General features: G+C 37.3%; 1 protein-coding gene across 1 annotated transcript in view; it reads left to right on the forward strand.

The window, feature by feature from the left end:
• Window positions 1-16,393, forward strand: part of LOC149022797 (protein BLISTER-like) — a 57,864-nt gene that overhangs the window by 27,021 nt on the left and 14,450 nt on the right. The window contains exons 6-7 of the mRNA XM_089150723.1: window positions 558-668; window positions 4,727-4,803. Of these exons, the coding sequence (XP_089006849.1) occupies window positions 558-668; window positions 4,727-4,803 (188 nt within the window). The remainder of the gene's footprint in view (window positions 1-557; window positions 669-4,726; window positions 4,804-16,393) is intronic.

Consider the following 16,393-nt stretch of genomic DNA (forward strand, 5'->3'; position numbering starts at 1 on the left):
GTATCATTATTCTACATATCTTCCTCTTTCTTCCCCCAGCCTGGAGAAAATAGTTTGATTTCACTGTTAATCATTTTTTGTTTGATTGGCAATTACTATTTCCTAGCATATATGTTGAAGCATCTGCTAGCACATTTCTTTTGCTTGCTCTGAATTAGAGAGACTTGAAACATTTTTTTTTCTTGCTTTCTTTCTCTTCTCTCTTTTTTTTTTGGTTGGTTTTAATGGTTTCTATCTACCGGTAATGCAGACCAGATGGTGGCAGTATCACACTAATCCTTCAACTAGAAGGAGAAAAGCCACTTTTTTTACTTCAACACCTGCCAAAATGCATTTGTTTACAACATTATCTCTGTGGCTTGATATTATTTCACAAACAGAAATTTTGAAGGAAAAAGTGCATTATCTAATGAGAAGGCTTGCTGTTCTTTATTTCACAACTTTCATAATCTTTTTTAGCTTTAAGAATATTCTTGTTATGAAGCCCATATTTGTTTAGTGCATGCCGGTTCTGACATTCTAAGTGTTGTTATTTATGCATACTTCGGTGATGGCAGCTGGAACTGGAGTCTGTCCAGATGGATTATGCAAATGCACAACTAGAATGTAATGCGGCAGATGAACGAGCGAAAATATTGGCTTCTGAGGTTATTGGTTTAGAGGAAAAGGTACTTGTTTTCCTGCTAAATTATTGGTCTATGCCCATTAAAATGGCCTTTGTAGGTTTTTAATGTTGTGAGAAAATCAATTTAGCATAGTTGGCCTAAAATTTATTTCTGTATCTGTAAGGCGTCTTTGTTTGTCTTGTAGTGTAACTTTTTGGTTTTTTTTGGCTTGTCTGAGGGCTTATGATGACGTCTATTGTGACCATATATGAGTACATTTTTCTTTTGAAGAAAAAGAAGCAAGGATGGTACATAGTTGTCACAGTTACAAGGCAGTCATCGCCTCATAGGCGTTGGTGATGTTTCATCATTGGGCTAGTAGTAGTTTTCATGTAGGGCTAGAATCAGCCCACATGGTTTGGCCTCATGTGTGAGCCTACTTCCAAATCCAGTCCATGTGTGAGCCAAAATTTTCAGAAATGTCTTGGAAGTCAATAAAGGGGGATTTAGAGCGAAAATAAGAAACTTTATTGTCAAAAGAGCTTTCCTTTGTCAAGAGTTGGGTAGTCTTTGATTTAATTACTCTTATTGGTGGGTGTTTGTTAGTTGTTATTTGATGCATTTAATATCTCTGTCTTGAATATGACTATATAAAGGGGCTTATATGAGAGGGTTGATCACCTCACTCATGAATTGAAATCAATATTTGCTTTTGCAAGTTATTCTTCTCTATGGAGAAACTATGTGATTGATCAAGGTTGGTGTTTGATCCAATGGGTCCACCTTGTAGTGTGAGGCCTGGGTGTTACATTGTTGTTCTTATTATTCTCTTACCAAACTCATCCATTAATCAACCACTTTGATTATTTCTTTTCTATTTTTTAATAAGATATATCCATCCATGTGTCATCAAAATCAGAGGGTATCTTGCCATCTCGACTTGGCAATCTTCACTTCAGCCTAATTCAGTTCTGCTATATAGTTCTACCCTACTGTGAATTTATGATCCTCCACCTATTGTCATCATGTTGCTCTGAAGTTACTGTTAAGATATCATTCTAGGTCCTTGTTCTATGGCCGATCTGATGTTTTGATCTATTCATAATGCAGTACTGTATTTGGGTAATCAAACCAATAAAATTAATTTCTCTAGATTTATGTTCACATATGTATTGGACTTTAGCTTAGGCTTAGCCCATGAGACCATAGTGTGTGGGCTGATTCTAGCCTTGCATGAAAACTACTAGCCCAATGATGAATCTGTGCCAATTGTTGTTTTGGTCTTTTTTTTTAGGGGGGGGGGGATGGGGAATTTATGGTTGTGGGTGGCAGGAGAACCGACACTGATGAGGTGCCTAGACGACGTTCCAGCAAAAGGCATTTGGATGACACCTAGATGAGATGCCTTGATATCCATTAGAAGTAAGAGTGGACTAAGCCCTCCAAGGAGCAGTTTTTGATGGTCAGTTAACCAGTTTTCATTTATGTTTCTTCCATTGAGTCCCAAAATCTAGAGGCATGGGGTAGCATATTATAAGATAGAACAGGAACATCTCATCATCTATTGGTTGGTCTGTGGTTTCTTGTTAAGTAGAACTAGGAATGCACCTCTTGATATTCAAATCCCAGTGAGTTACTTGGTCAACGTCACAAAATATAGTTGTCTTTATAGTTCACAAAACCTAGTTTTTGGGAGTAAAAAGAGAACCTAATTCCTTAATATTTGACCTAATTAGAGGAGTCAGAGAAAGGGTGTATTGTTCATCAACCAAGTACTTGGACCTCTGTGCTTTCAAAGCTCTTTGATGACAACCCAAGGCATTTCTGCAAATCCGATAAATATTTGTGCAGGAACATTTCTTGGACTGGAGGACCATATCACCGTAAGAAGACAAACTGAGTCCATGGGCTTTTAGGCTCACTAGGGTGTCTAGAAATTATTTTATTTGGGTAGAAATTATTTCAACCTCTCTGCAAAAAGCAGGGGTAAGGCTGCCTAGAAAGTCCCTTCCCCAGACCCCACAGTGTGGGAGCTTCGGCACTGGGTACGCCCTTTTTTTATCAAGGAAGTTTCCAATTTGAGTTTTATTTGGTCACTTTCTCAATTAGTCTAGGTTTTAGGAATTAACGAGGAAGCATATTTGATTTTGTTTCGGTTTTAGACTTCATTTGGAACACTCAGTATGAGTCAATAATAAATATGCTTGTAACCCAATTCCTTGGGCAGATATGAATGTTTTGAGTTGTGTTACCAGCAAGGTTTGAAATGTGGCAAAATTTGGGCCATCTTGGCTAAAACCTAATTCTTTTACAGGAAATTTTGATGGCGAGTTTCGACCATATCTCGATGGGTTTTTTACTTGAGTTTTTGCATACACCCTATTTGAAGCATAAATAACACAATGGAAGAGGTATTTTGCGTAAAAGCCCAATGATAAGTACTCACTCATATCCTACCACTTGAGAGACATGTGTCCGCTCTGGCAAATACAAAGAATTGTAAATTGAAACAAAAGTAGTTTAAAAGTTTCATAAAGTCAAATGAATCTATTTTAAAACTATTTTTATAATTATAATATATTATTTATTAATTACATTATTAATTAAATTTTATTGAAAATGTAAACATCGTCATGATAAACCACTCTAATAATTACATACGTACTTGTACTAATCTTTCATTATGTTGAAGTATAAAGCAGAAAATACTTGGTATTAGTTTTTCAATTTCCAAATTATTACAACAAATATTTTAATAACTTTCAATTAATTGAAATGAATAATTAACAACATAAAAATAAATTCGACACCATTAAGACCTAGATCAAGTGATGCTCTCACATATATTAAACTCAATATCATCTATCATGTATTAATATTGCTTTTTGTTTTGAAAATGCATAAGTTGGAAACTAATTTTTAGAACCAGAAAAAAAAATAAAAAAAATAATAGCACTCTTCCAAAAATGAAATTAACAACACATATTCATATATCAAGCTCATAAACTGGATATTTATTGATTTGAAAACAGAAAACATGTTTTAAGCCATCAACCAGTGGTTGTACAAGATGCACAATACAAAAGCTGTTATGGTGCTTGAGGTTTGGAAGTGAATCAATCCAGCTTTCATCTTTGACCTGGTTGACGGGATATAGCTTAAATTTTGCTTTAGCAAATAAGAAGCAGGGCTTGCCACCAGGAGGCAATGCAACAAGAAGAAAGCCCTGAGTGCTGGGTTAGTGATACAAAAGGGATATCTGTCGTCGGTTAGGGAATCTGTTATTTTGCAAAATTGGTTGAAAAAATGCATTCATGAGTAGGGGTGAAGGTATAGGTTGATCTGCTTGTGGGATTTCTTTATTTGCTTTAGTAGCCTTTGTTTCTGATAATTTAGGAAAGTGCAAGGACATATACCATTTGTGGTTACCTACTCAAATATATCCTTCTCTTGGGTAGACCATAGTTTTGATATTTTCTCATGGTTGTCAAGGTTAAGCATAGCATGGATGCCAAAGAGGTTTTGTGGATCCTAGGCAACTGAGGCTGCCTTTTGTCTGGGCCTCCAGGTCTCAAGTCCACGGGAGAAAGGGGAGAAGAAGGGGAAGCACTGCTGCCTTCATTTCAATGTACAACATGGAGATGCTGTGAAAAATCCAATTGGATGGGTTTTTTTATTTATATTACTTTATGTTAAGTACTGATACTTTTAGTTTTGTAAATTACTCCACTCTGTATATAGAAGGTGAAGATGAAAGATCCTTATTTTACATTTAACTGTTAAAAATTACACTTAAAAGTCAGAACCTTATGTTCACTGCTATCACCCTTCCTGCAAATGGACAATTTGGTTGCTTAGGCATCAAAGCACCTACCCACTGCCTGGGCTCATCTTGGCACCTTAGCAGTTCTATAATGTTTTAGCGTAATGAATATCTACAGCTCATTATTGGTGGACTTAATTTGTACTATATTGAAATTTTGAAATATTTTATTATTGTATGAGAAATCTCTTGTTTGAATCTTTCTTACTTAGTGTTCTTGGGTTAGACTTTGGTACATTTTCCATAGTTACTAGTTTCTTTTATTTTTGAAACTTTTTATTGTGAATTATTTAAACAGGCTCTCAGATTGAGGTCAAATGAGCTAAAGCTGGAAAAAGAATTGGAGAAGTCAAATGCTGAAATTACTTCATACAAGTAATAGACATTTTTGTTTCATTTTATGCTTTTTAGTACAATATGTTTTGAGTTAATCATTTTTCTTCATTTCGATGTTAATGAAATCTTGTTTCTAGACTGAATGATTGCTTGTGCACAGAACATACTTTATTAGTTGGCTTAAAAGTTAGAATATTGTGAAGGATCTGAAGCTCACTTTCCAGCATACTTAACGTAGAGAATTAGCATTGTAATATGTCTGGTTGGTTAACCCAAAAAAAATAAAAAAATAAAGGAAATTAAGTCCAGTTAATTTTCTGACCTTTGTGTAATGCCACAAGAAGGGCCCATTTGTACGTCATATTTCTTCTTTGTTCTCATCATTTGGTGCTCTCTGGATTTTCGGACTTGAAAATTAAGGTATTTGAAACTGTAATACAGTTAAGAAAACCAGAACCGAAGAGAAGAGAAGCAAGGAATGACCGATAAGATGGAGAGGAGAATGAGGAGAAGTGGAAAGGGAGTTTGTGCAAGCTAGGTTCCCCCTCACTTACTTATTCTTATACTATCTCAGTCATAGGAAAACTTTTGTAAAGTGGTTTACACAGAAATAGAAAGTAAATATTGTCCTCAAAATAGAAACTATCCAAGATATGGGATTGCTTGTCAACCAAGCTAAAAGGGAGGGGCAAAGTAACTATGACAAATGGGTATGTGACTCAAGTGTACCCCCATGATACACTTTGTATTGTATCCTTACATAGCCTGATCATTAACACTTCCCCTTAAGCTCGAGCATACAAATCATTCATGCCCTGCTTGCAACATCCATCTCTAAAGGCAAGGCCAAACAAGGGTTTGGTGAAGATGTCACCAAGCTGCTCTATGGTTGGCATGAATAGAGTGACAATTAATATCACCAACAAGGTATCAATCAACCTCAATGTGCTTAGTATGCTCATGGCAGATAGGGTTAATAGTAGCATAGATTGTAGCTTGATTGTCGCATTACAACTTCATGGGTTGACTGACTGGAAATCCTTATTCAAGAAGAAATGACTTTACCCACATAAGTTCAGTAGTGGTTTGAGCCATGGTTCTATATTCAGCTTCAGCACTTGACCTTGCATTCACAGATTGCTTCTTACTATGCCATGTGGCAAGATCTCTACCTATAAAGGTGCATTATCCATATTAGGCTGTTGATCACCATTGGCTCCTGTCCTGTCAGCATCAGAAAAATCAATAATATTGATATGGTAATGAGGGCAGTAGTTGAGTTATTTCCAGGAGCTCCCTTAAGATATCTCAAAATGGGGCAAACCACCTCCCAATGTGCTTCTTTGGGAGCATAACTCGCTTACAATGCCAGAAACAAAGGATATGTCTAGTCTTATTGTAAGATAAATCAGCTTGCCTACATGGTGCTTGTACCAACGGGGATCGTCAAAATCTTCACTATCAGTGGAACCATACTTTTGACAAGGATCCACTAAAGTATCCATTGGTTGAGATGCAAAAAACCTTGTATTATTTAATAAATCAAGGGCATACTTCCTTTGGGACAAGTTAATCACCTTGCTCTCAATTACTGTAATTCCTAGAAAATACTGAAGTAAATCCAAACCCTTAATTTGAAAGTGGTTTTGAAGATAAATCTTAACTTCAGCTATGCCAGTAGTGTCATTGGTGGATATCATAAATATCATTTGCACATACCACAAGGGCCATCACTTTAGGACCCTAACATCGAACAAAGACAGGTTCGTCGGAGTAGCATTCTGGAATTCCACAATGAGGAACAATGGAGCTAAACCAATTTATCCTCACTCATGGACATTGTTTCAGTATATAAATAGCCTCATGGAGCTTGTGAACCATGGTAAGAAATCTTGGTCTTGAGGCCAATCTTGGTCAGCCAATAAACCAAGATCTTGCGAGATCTCAACTGAGATATGGTAATTTTTTTGGGCCCAACTCAAGATGAACTTAAGGGCCCATTTTAGGGGGTTTTAAGGGCTAGGTTAGGTTGAAACTTGGTACCCAACCTATACAAGGGCTTACATTTTTCAGCTGCATCATGCTGTACTATAGGGGGTCCATACCTCCTTTAGATAGATAGATAAAGCCCCTGTGCTCCTAATGTAAAGCTATTTAGCTTTTTCAGGCCTTTTAAACACACTAAGCTATGTATGAGTTCCAAGTCGACCCTAATTTTGAAACTGCAGTGCTACAGTAATGACAATGCAATCTTATAAAACATGAAATATGAAACCATTAATTCATATAAATGAAACTCAAGTGATAAGATACGTCAATTAACTTAAACTGTTAAGAAATCACCTTTCTTGAAGAACACCTTTGACTGATGTTGTTTTGTTGTTGTAGATGAGCTAAGGACTCTTTAGAAGTGTTGTAGGTCAAAATCTGGCAAAATTCTAGCAAAAAGCGATGGAGGAAGATGGTGTTGAGAAAGGAGATTGTGAGCACCAAGATCAAATCGAGACACAATAACAATCTTGTCTGGACTCGACTGAGATTGGGTAAAAAGCGGCTAAACTCAACCGAGATCCATGGTTTAGCTGAGATCTTGGTGGAGTTGGGTAAATTCTGAGTCTTGCATTGTACCTCTCTCGACCTGGTGAAAGAAAAAAAAAAAAAAAAGGATCTCGGCCTCGAGTTCTTGTACCATGTTGCAAACCTTTCTCGATGCCTCTACCTGAGCAGCATACTCAGGGGGTTGCTCCTCATACACTTCTTGAAGACCAACCTAAAGGAATGCATTCTTCACATCTGATTGATACAGAGGCCGATCAAGTTTGACTGCTAAAGAAATAATAACATGAAGAAGGTTCAATGTAACTACAGGAGAAGGCTTTGAAATAATCGGCACCAAATATCTGTGTATAGCCTTCAGCAACCAACTACACTTTAAGGCGCTCAACTGACCCATCCGGAAGGTACTCAATAGTGTAAACCCAACAACAACCAATGACATCCTTATTAGGAAGCAAATCTACTAGAGACATGTTCTATGTGATAATGGCATCCATTTCAGTGTCCATAGCTTCCTTCCACCTAGAGTGAAAAATGGCCTCAGGATGGGATTTTGGAAGGGTAGCAGTAGATAATGAAAACATGAAGGGCAGATGGAAAGAGGAAGTTGGGCAGTAGAAACTAAATTAGCAATGGATATATAGTGGAAGATTGTATGGTACAGGAGCAAGTATCTTGTCGAAGAGTGACTAGTAAATTAGTAGGATTTGTAGAAGTAGAGAGCTGATTAGGGGGAACCTTAGGTGGTATGGTGTGGCACTAGAGGAACTCACTGTTGCTGGCACCTCAGGTACACAGTCACTGGCTGAGATCTTAATTCAATAGTAGGACCAACTAGGAGCGCAGTTGCAAACTGTAGTTAAATGACTTAAATCATCAAGGAGATGAGAAAAATGTGGTCCTCAAAGAAGGTAAAATCAACACTCAGAAAATGACTGTTCAAAAGAGGGTCAAAACACTGATAACCTTTTTGAGTGCAAAATTATCCAAGGAAATGCATTTTGTTGCTGGGGAAGAAAGTTTTATCTAAACCAAGTTGCAAATTGTGAACAAAATAACACACCCAAAGACGTGGTGGAAGTGAAAACCAAGGAGTGTTAGGAAATGAAATAGAAAATGGTAATCTACTGTTCAACATGATGAAGCCATGCGATTAATTAGAAAAATAGGCAGCGAGAATCGCACATTACCAAAAAAATATTTGAACCTTCATATGAAACTTAAGAGACGACCAATATCCAAAAGATGTCCGTTCTTATGTTCAGCCACCCTTTTTTGGGTTTTTTTTTTGGAGGGGGGGGGGGGAGGGGAGAGGGGGGCATAAGAACAACTTGTTTGATGTATCATGCCTCTGTGTCAACAAAATGCAGATATCTCAATTTGCACATATCCTAGGGCATTATAATAGAGGTATCAAATTGGGTCTTAATTTCATATAAAAACATTGAAAAACAAAAACATACCATGATCGATCCTTATAACTAATGCGCTCGTATCAACCAAGAATGATCATCTACAAAACTCACAAAGTAACAAAAACCTAACCTATTTTTCACTTGACAAGAGCCCTAATATCAGAATGTACTTATGAAAATAAAGACAAGCTACAGGGTGTACTACTATTAGGAGATGTTGCTCTATAATGCTTTCCCGTTTCACATGCTTCACATTGTAGAGAACGAGTAGACTAACAGCCAGAAACCATAAGTTGTAACTTGAACTAGGAAGAATGGTCTGAAATGCCACTAAAGTGGAGTGATACTTGTTGAGGCAGCAACGGCCATAGAAGGTCTAGTAGCATTCAAATAGTATAGACCAGCCTGTTCAAACTCTTGTTCTCCATGTCTGCAGATCCTCAAAAACACAATAAGAAGGAAGAAAAGGTGACAGAGCAATTAAGGGTCTTAGTAAGATAAATGGGTGGAGTCTATGGGAGAATTTGTTCCATGTTCCAGCATTTTAGGATATATCAGCCAAAATAACAGGTGAGGAATTATTACGCTTAGTCATTGATCAATATAAATGAGACTTACCAATCATATGGCAAGAAGCACTGGAGTTAAGAATCCTTGGGATGCATGTGGATGTGGTAAGACAGTAAGAGCAGAATTACCTGTATGGGCTAAAGTAGCAGTAGAAATGGAGGCAAAATTGGTTTCAAGCTGTTTAGACACTTAAGAAGCATGCTATAGTCGTCACGTGAAACTGTAGAACTAGTAGACTGGCCTCCAAATGCAGAGTTAGTAGAGTTGTTAGTAGGTCTAGAAGTGTTTTCAATAAATCCAGTATTGGCCAACTCATAAGTCCAACTTGGTTTACCATGCTTTGCCCAAGATGTATCAACAGTGTGATTAAGTGTTGCTCAAGCAGTGCATTGGCGTACGAATTATCATGTGCTGTCTAGCATGCTGAACAGAGCCACAAGCACGACCCTGACCTCTGGTGGATGGTTTTCCATGATCATCCAGAAATGCAGAGTTCTCCTTACAAGGAGTAATAGAAGATGTGGAGGAGCTCGGGACTAGTCGATTCAATTGAGAAAAGACTAATTGAGGGAAGGCACCTTCTCTCCCATAAGTAATTCACTCTTGACAGTCTAATAATCAGTATGAAGACCAGCCACATTGCTCCTTTAATTTGTCGCCAGTAGTGTCATGCTGCTAAACCTGTACTCTGTAGTTCCTCAAGATAGCCTTTGTAAGTATTGAAATATTGAAATATTCACTTAGGGTTTTATCTCTTTGAGAAAACTGAATTTTTTCCCCATATAATTCATACGTATGAGAGATGTTCTTAGCTTGGAGTAGCTTTCAAAGAAGTCTCCCCAAGCTCCCTTGGCTAAAGTATGAAACATCACATTGGCAGCAATGGAGGGCTCAAGACTATTCCATAACCAAAAATTTCCCTTCTGTGCTTCTAAATGAAAAGAAGCATCAGACGTGATGCTAGTCTTGATGACAAGACTATAAATTAAAAGTTTTGCCTTTGTTGAGCTCCCTAAAAAATAAAAAAGGTGCTCCTGCCTCCTTGTACTGGTCAAAGAATTTTTGTTTATTATGCTTGCTGGTACTTCAGCTACGTCATCTTGGAAGTACCGTCTAAATGATACTTTTATTGGTATATTTCGAACATGTGACCTTCTTTTGGTTGCTTGTTGTCTAATAACTTATTCCCAAAAATTCTCCAGGTCCGGGTAAAAAAGAGTTTGAAAATAATTTGAAAATATAAATTTAAATTTTCTGGTTTCATGTTAAAAACGGTATTAGTGTAAATCCATGATCTTTAGAAAGTCAGCAATTCTGTTGCATCGAGCTTGGGCTGGATTTTGCTAGAGAGTTTGTTGTTGGTGAGCTTCAGCAGCAGAAGCTGAAAGCAACTGACAATGTTGGGAGGAATTGCACCCAAAAGCAAATTGAAAGACAAGTCAATTGTTTGTAGACAAGTTAAAATTTTAGTCCTTGCCAGATTGCTCCTGTTAGCAGAGTTTTGAAAGAAGCAATGCTCGTAAGCTCCTCGACTCTGTAATCTCAACTGGTGTTTGAGCTGGAAACAGATTTTGAGAAAGAAAAAGAAGAATAGAAGAAGAATGGAAGAAAATTGAAGAAGAAGAAGGAGAAGAAGAGAAGAGGGAGAGAGCTTGTGTGTGTATACTTTGGCTGTCCCCTCGTACTTGATATATAATGTAACATCAAGTCTTAGTTTAGGAAAGTTTCCTAATCTGAGTTACAGCAAAAAGGAAAATTACAAATTGCATAGAATCTCCCAAATATACTAAAAAAGACACCATCCTAGGGAGATTACTTGTTAAACAAGCAATAAGAAAAAATAGAAAGTAACCAAAATAGAAATCTAAGGTAAAATAGAAAGTGATATTCTGACACTCCCCCTCAAGCCAGAGTGTACATATCAAAGGCTTCAACTTGGAATTTCAAGAACATATCAAGAAACTTCATTATACTTGAGCATATGTGGCAATAATAGGCGCTAATAGACACCAAAAGAACTTCACCCAGAAGATAATCAATGTCAACGTAAGTAAATAATCTTCATGTCGAACGAACCATAATAATACATGGTGGTGAAGATGAACCATATCCATGAGTCCAGCAGCAACCATGGTACAAAATTTTGGCAAAATATCGCTGTGTCGCTAGGTGGCGAAACGGAAGGGGTGGGTGAAACGACTTTTGCAAAAAATTGGCAATATATCGCTTAACAGTCGAAATATTGCCGATTTCTCAAATTATTGTGATAAATTCGGAGATTTCTTGCCCTTTATAATCGATTTTGCAGTGTTTTCCATCTTTGGCTTCAAATTATAGGAGCCAATCAATCGTGGATGGAAGCATACTTGGCAAGATAATCGAAAACCAATGTTGTGATTGAAATGCATAAGGTAAGGTTGATTAACTCTTGTAATTGAATCCAAAGATATGATTGAAATGCGTATGGAAAGATTGATTGACTCTTGTAATTGGAATCACAAGAAATGACAGAAATAGAGAAGCTTGATTGACTCTTGTAATTGGAACAAAGGATATGATAGAAATGCATATGGTAAGAGAAGATTGACTGACTCTTGTAATTGGAATCACAAGATATGACGGAAATGCATATGGTAAGTGTTAGCCGTCCAATCCGAAATTTGACCGAAACATCCCCCAAATGTTGGCGAAATTTCACTAACACAAAACCTCCAAAACGTTGACATGAGGCAAAATTTTGGGCATAGGCAACAACAATTACGTCTAGCGCATTGTCCAAATAATGCCAGTGGTAGGGAGGAACCTCCACACAAGAAGATAAAATGTGCAACCCAAAGTCGCATATAAGTTCTTTGAAAGAAGGCAAGTAGTAGTTAAAAGTATGATAAGAGAAAGATAGTATATGTTACTATGGACCAAATAGGCAAGTAAAAAGCAGTATGAGTTACTACAGACCAAATAGTTACGTAAACATAGTATAGGTTACTATAGACAGATCAAGTAGGTAAGGTATTAAGGGTTACTACGGATCAAGTGGGTTACAAATGTCATAGAATACCATCATAGGAGGATAAAAATCTTCACAAATAATACTCTTCAACAAATCTTGAGTAGATGTAGAATAAGTCTCCAATCTCTCCCTCACGTGTAGCATTACATGTGGACAAATAATGATGGCAAATTACCAGCATCTCAAAGTATAAGCATGAAAGAAATCCAAGAAGGAAAAGTAGCAGCCACAGAGTAGTGTGTGTTTCACCAATAAAGTTGATCAAGTAGCAGTAAATTTTCTCACAGGACAAAGTATTGTTTACTAGGTACAAAAAAATCTGAACCACCAATAACACTCAAATAGGGCAGCAGAAAATTAAATTAAATCAGAAGAAATTACTAAACTAGCTTTGAATCTCAGACAATAGTAGCTGCAGCACCCCACTATAATATTCAGAAACCGTACAGGAGCTGGAAAAACATGGCAGAGATTACCTCAGCAAAAGTGCAGTAGCAGATAATATCATGTGTTTACCTAAACAAACAGCAGCCAATATAGTGTAGATTGGATTAAATTCATAGTTCATATTAAAAAAAATCCCAGAGGTTCTTGCTAGTGCAGTCTAATATTCAAAAGAAAAGAGATATCTTGCGTTGTACTTGGGGTCAGAAGAAAATTCGACCGAAATTTCGGTCGAAATGTCTGCATTTTTCAAAAACAAAACAAAATTCCAATTATTTCCGAAAAGTGTCAACTTCTTTTTCCTTAGTTCTTGTTGATTTCTATCCCATTTTCACCTAATTTCCACGATCCTTTGCCTTCATACACCTCTTTTGCTCATTTTTTGCCTCCAAACACCTCCTAAGCCACAATAGCTACAAAGGAAACTCCGGCAACAATAGATGTGAAGCATGAGCCATACCCAACAGTTCCAAAATTCCCCTTTTTTTATTTTTGTTTTGTTCATGCCTTAAATGATCTTGTATTCCCTTGAAATTAATATATGTTTAGCCTATGACTATGATCTATGATTTTGTTTTGTTAAACTTATCTTTTTATTATTTGCTACCATTTTTTCATTTTTTTATTTTAATAATTATTTTCTAAAATTATGTATTTTTTATTTTATGTATATATGATATATAGACTTCAACTTAATATATGTGAGACACCATCACTTAATCTAGTCGGTCATTTTATTTTGTTTACTTGTTGTATATGTAACCATTCTACCAAACAATTTATGTATGTTGATGATCACTTGTTGTCAGATTATTGGGATTCCAAGAGAAGTTTCTCTTGGTGAAACCCTCAATGAGAGGAGATGGAGGAGAGAGAAACTTTGAAGAAAGATGGTGCACCTAAGGCATCAGTGTTTCTCCGTTTGCAACCTTCGGAAAAGGTTGGTAATGGCTTCACTCAAATGGTGGACGGTAAGGAAATCTTTTGCAGGGATGGTAGGGACTTCGATTATGCTCGAGATCGATTCCCTCCCATCTCCTATGCAGGCAGGATCTTATTGGCGCATTGTTATTTCTCAAACTGAGTATAAGCTACAACGTACTCAATTTCGCTTCTCCTTGATTGGGAGGGTAAACTTTCGTCAGATGATAATGGATGCTCTACGTGATCTGGCATCAAAATCTTGGAAACTAAAACAAGGAGTTTTTTTTACATTCTTTGGGGAAGGGTTTTGTGATTTTTCAATTTAGATGTGAGGAGGATTTGACAGAAGTTTGGAGACGAGGTGTCTAGAATATTGGCAATCAACTGATTTGTTTCCAACGTTGGCGTCCGGATTTTAACATTCATGCTCCCCAACACGTCTAGATTCTGTGGGACATTACGCTAGAATTCTGGATGGAATTAGAATTGGAAGCAAAGTGAGTGCCTGAAGTTCAAATAGAATGCCTTGAACCTAGTTCTACACGTGTTTTCAGCTTTATTCAAAAGGTGATTTATGAGGATGATATATCAGAGATGCTTTCGATGTAATCGGGAAGGCCATTTGGGCCAAAATTGCACTATTAATGTTCCTTCTGCAAAAGAGAAGTCTGTTCCTCAACAACTAGCGCATGAAGATGATATTCAGAATGAAGGTCCTACTTCTATTAGGAATGCAAAGTCGCTGGAGGTTGAGGGTGAAAGAAATTCGTCCTCTTTAGTGGTTCATGTGGCTTTAGTGGAGGCAGGTTTGGTGGATTCTCCGTCGGCCAATGGGAATTTAGATAATTCCTCTTTAAATCCAGAGTTATCTCCTATGAGGTTTTGGATTTGGGTAAGGAGTGTTCTCCGAATCAATCTTCTTCGCCTTCTACCCAAGACAACGACCCTTTTGAAATTCAAAAAATGCTAGATGCGGGAAAGAGTTCTAAACTACTTGGAAATCCTAATTTGAGGAGTTATCAAGTGGGCCCCAAAGATGAATTGGGGGTTAGTGGTTCGGCCAACAATTTTGAATTTAAAAATTGGTAACTTTCCTCTGGGGAGTTCACTAGTGGGACTCGCAAATAAGAATGAAGTTTGTGGTTCGGCAAATACATGTGAATTTCAAAAAGTCCTTGATGCGGGTAAGAGTTCTACTCACATTGGTAACCTTCATTTGGGGAGTTCTCATGTGGCCCCGAAGATGAATTTGAGGTTAGTGGTTCGGCCAACATTTTTGAATTTAAAAAATCCTTAGATGCGGCTAAGAATTCTAAATCAGTTGGTGAATTTCCTTTGGGGAATTCACTAGTGGGACCCACAGATAAGAATGAAGTTTGTGGTTCGGCCAATTCATTTGAATTTCAAGAAGTCCTTGCTTTGGAAACCTTTCTTTGGGGTGTTCATTGGTTGGACTCGAAGCTGAGAAGGTAATTAGAAATTCGGCCAATGAAGGAAAGTGTTTAAGAGGGAGCTCAATGGGGGCTGATGTGGCAACTAGGGAGGATGATTTGGAATCTAGTGGGACCCATCAAAGTTCGGCCAGGCTTGAAAATGATGGAATGCTGCAATTGGAAGTTGTTTTTCCTCGTCGAAAGCCTGGTTGTCCTAAGAAGGCTCACGCAGTGAGGAAAGTGTTAACGAGTAAAAAGGGTTCTATGGCAGAGGAATTCAAGAAAGTAGATGCAGCTTTAAAGAAAGTATCTGCAGTAAATAAGAGCCTCTCATTGGAAGAGGATAGTGTTGCTATGTAACTGTTACTATGAAGCTTTTCTTTTGGAATATTCGCGGCATTGGTAATGCATCTGGGGGTAGGGCTCTTACACTTTTGTTAATGATTCATTAACCAGACATTTTGTGTGTCACTGAACTAAAAGTGGATGTCAGTAAGTGCCCAATTCTACTGGGTTAATTGTTATCAAATGTGAGTAGGAGCCAGTGAGGAAAGGTGTATTGGGGGCAACTATTGTTGCGGGTGAGCGAGGTTGGTTTCTCTTAAGGTTCTAATTGCTGTATTTTTTTTTTCTTTTTCGCGTTATAAAATGACCCTATTAGCGAAAAAATGCAATACAGTTTGCACTTGTCAAAACCAGTCATTTGTTAGTATACTTGAATGATAAATTTTCAATGGTTTTTTTTTTTTTTGGCAAAATACGAGTTCCATTGTGTTTATTATGCTTGAAATAGGTAGCATGCAAGAATCCAAATCATTTTGAGTGCATATGATGCCCAAAATTGAAGTTCCAATTTCCAAAAAAAAGCGTCCAATTTTGACCAAAACATCGAAATTTCGCCCTTTTGTAAGGTCGAAATTCCTGTTTCGGTCGAATTTTCTTCCTTGCTTGGGATCATAGCAGCAAACTTTCGCTAGATTTGAAACTCTAACAGATCTTGATGTGAAGGAAGAAAAGTCCTCCAGGTCATTATAGAAGTATTAGATAAAGGGAAGGCTAAACTTGATTCTGAAATAAACCGTGGAAGCAATAGTAAAGCAGTACCTGCAGAATTTTTCAGAACAGGAGAATTCAATGAAACAGGGACAGCAGTAAAAAACTTGCAGTAGAACTTATAGCGTGAGCATTGGAGGACAATACTTGGGTCTCATAGCATAATAGATGTTGTTCAGGCTGGGACATGGCTGTAGCAGGTTCAATAGGCCCTGCCGTGTATA

This window comes from Hakea prostrata, chromosome 3 (assembly GCF_041222555.1).
Source record: "Hakea prostrata isolate BN-2017 chromosome 3, UWA_Hpros_2, whole genome shotgun sequence".
Taxonomy (NCBI): Eukaryota; Viridiplantae; Streptophyta; class Magnoliopsida; order Proteales; family Proteaceae; genus Hakea; species Hakea prostrata.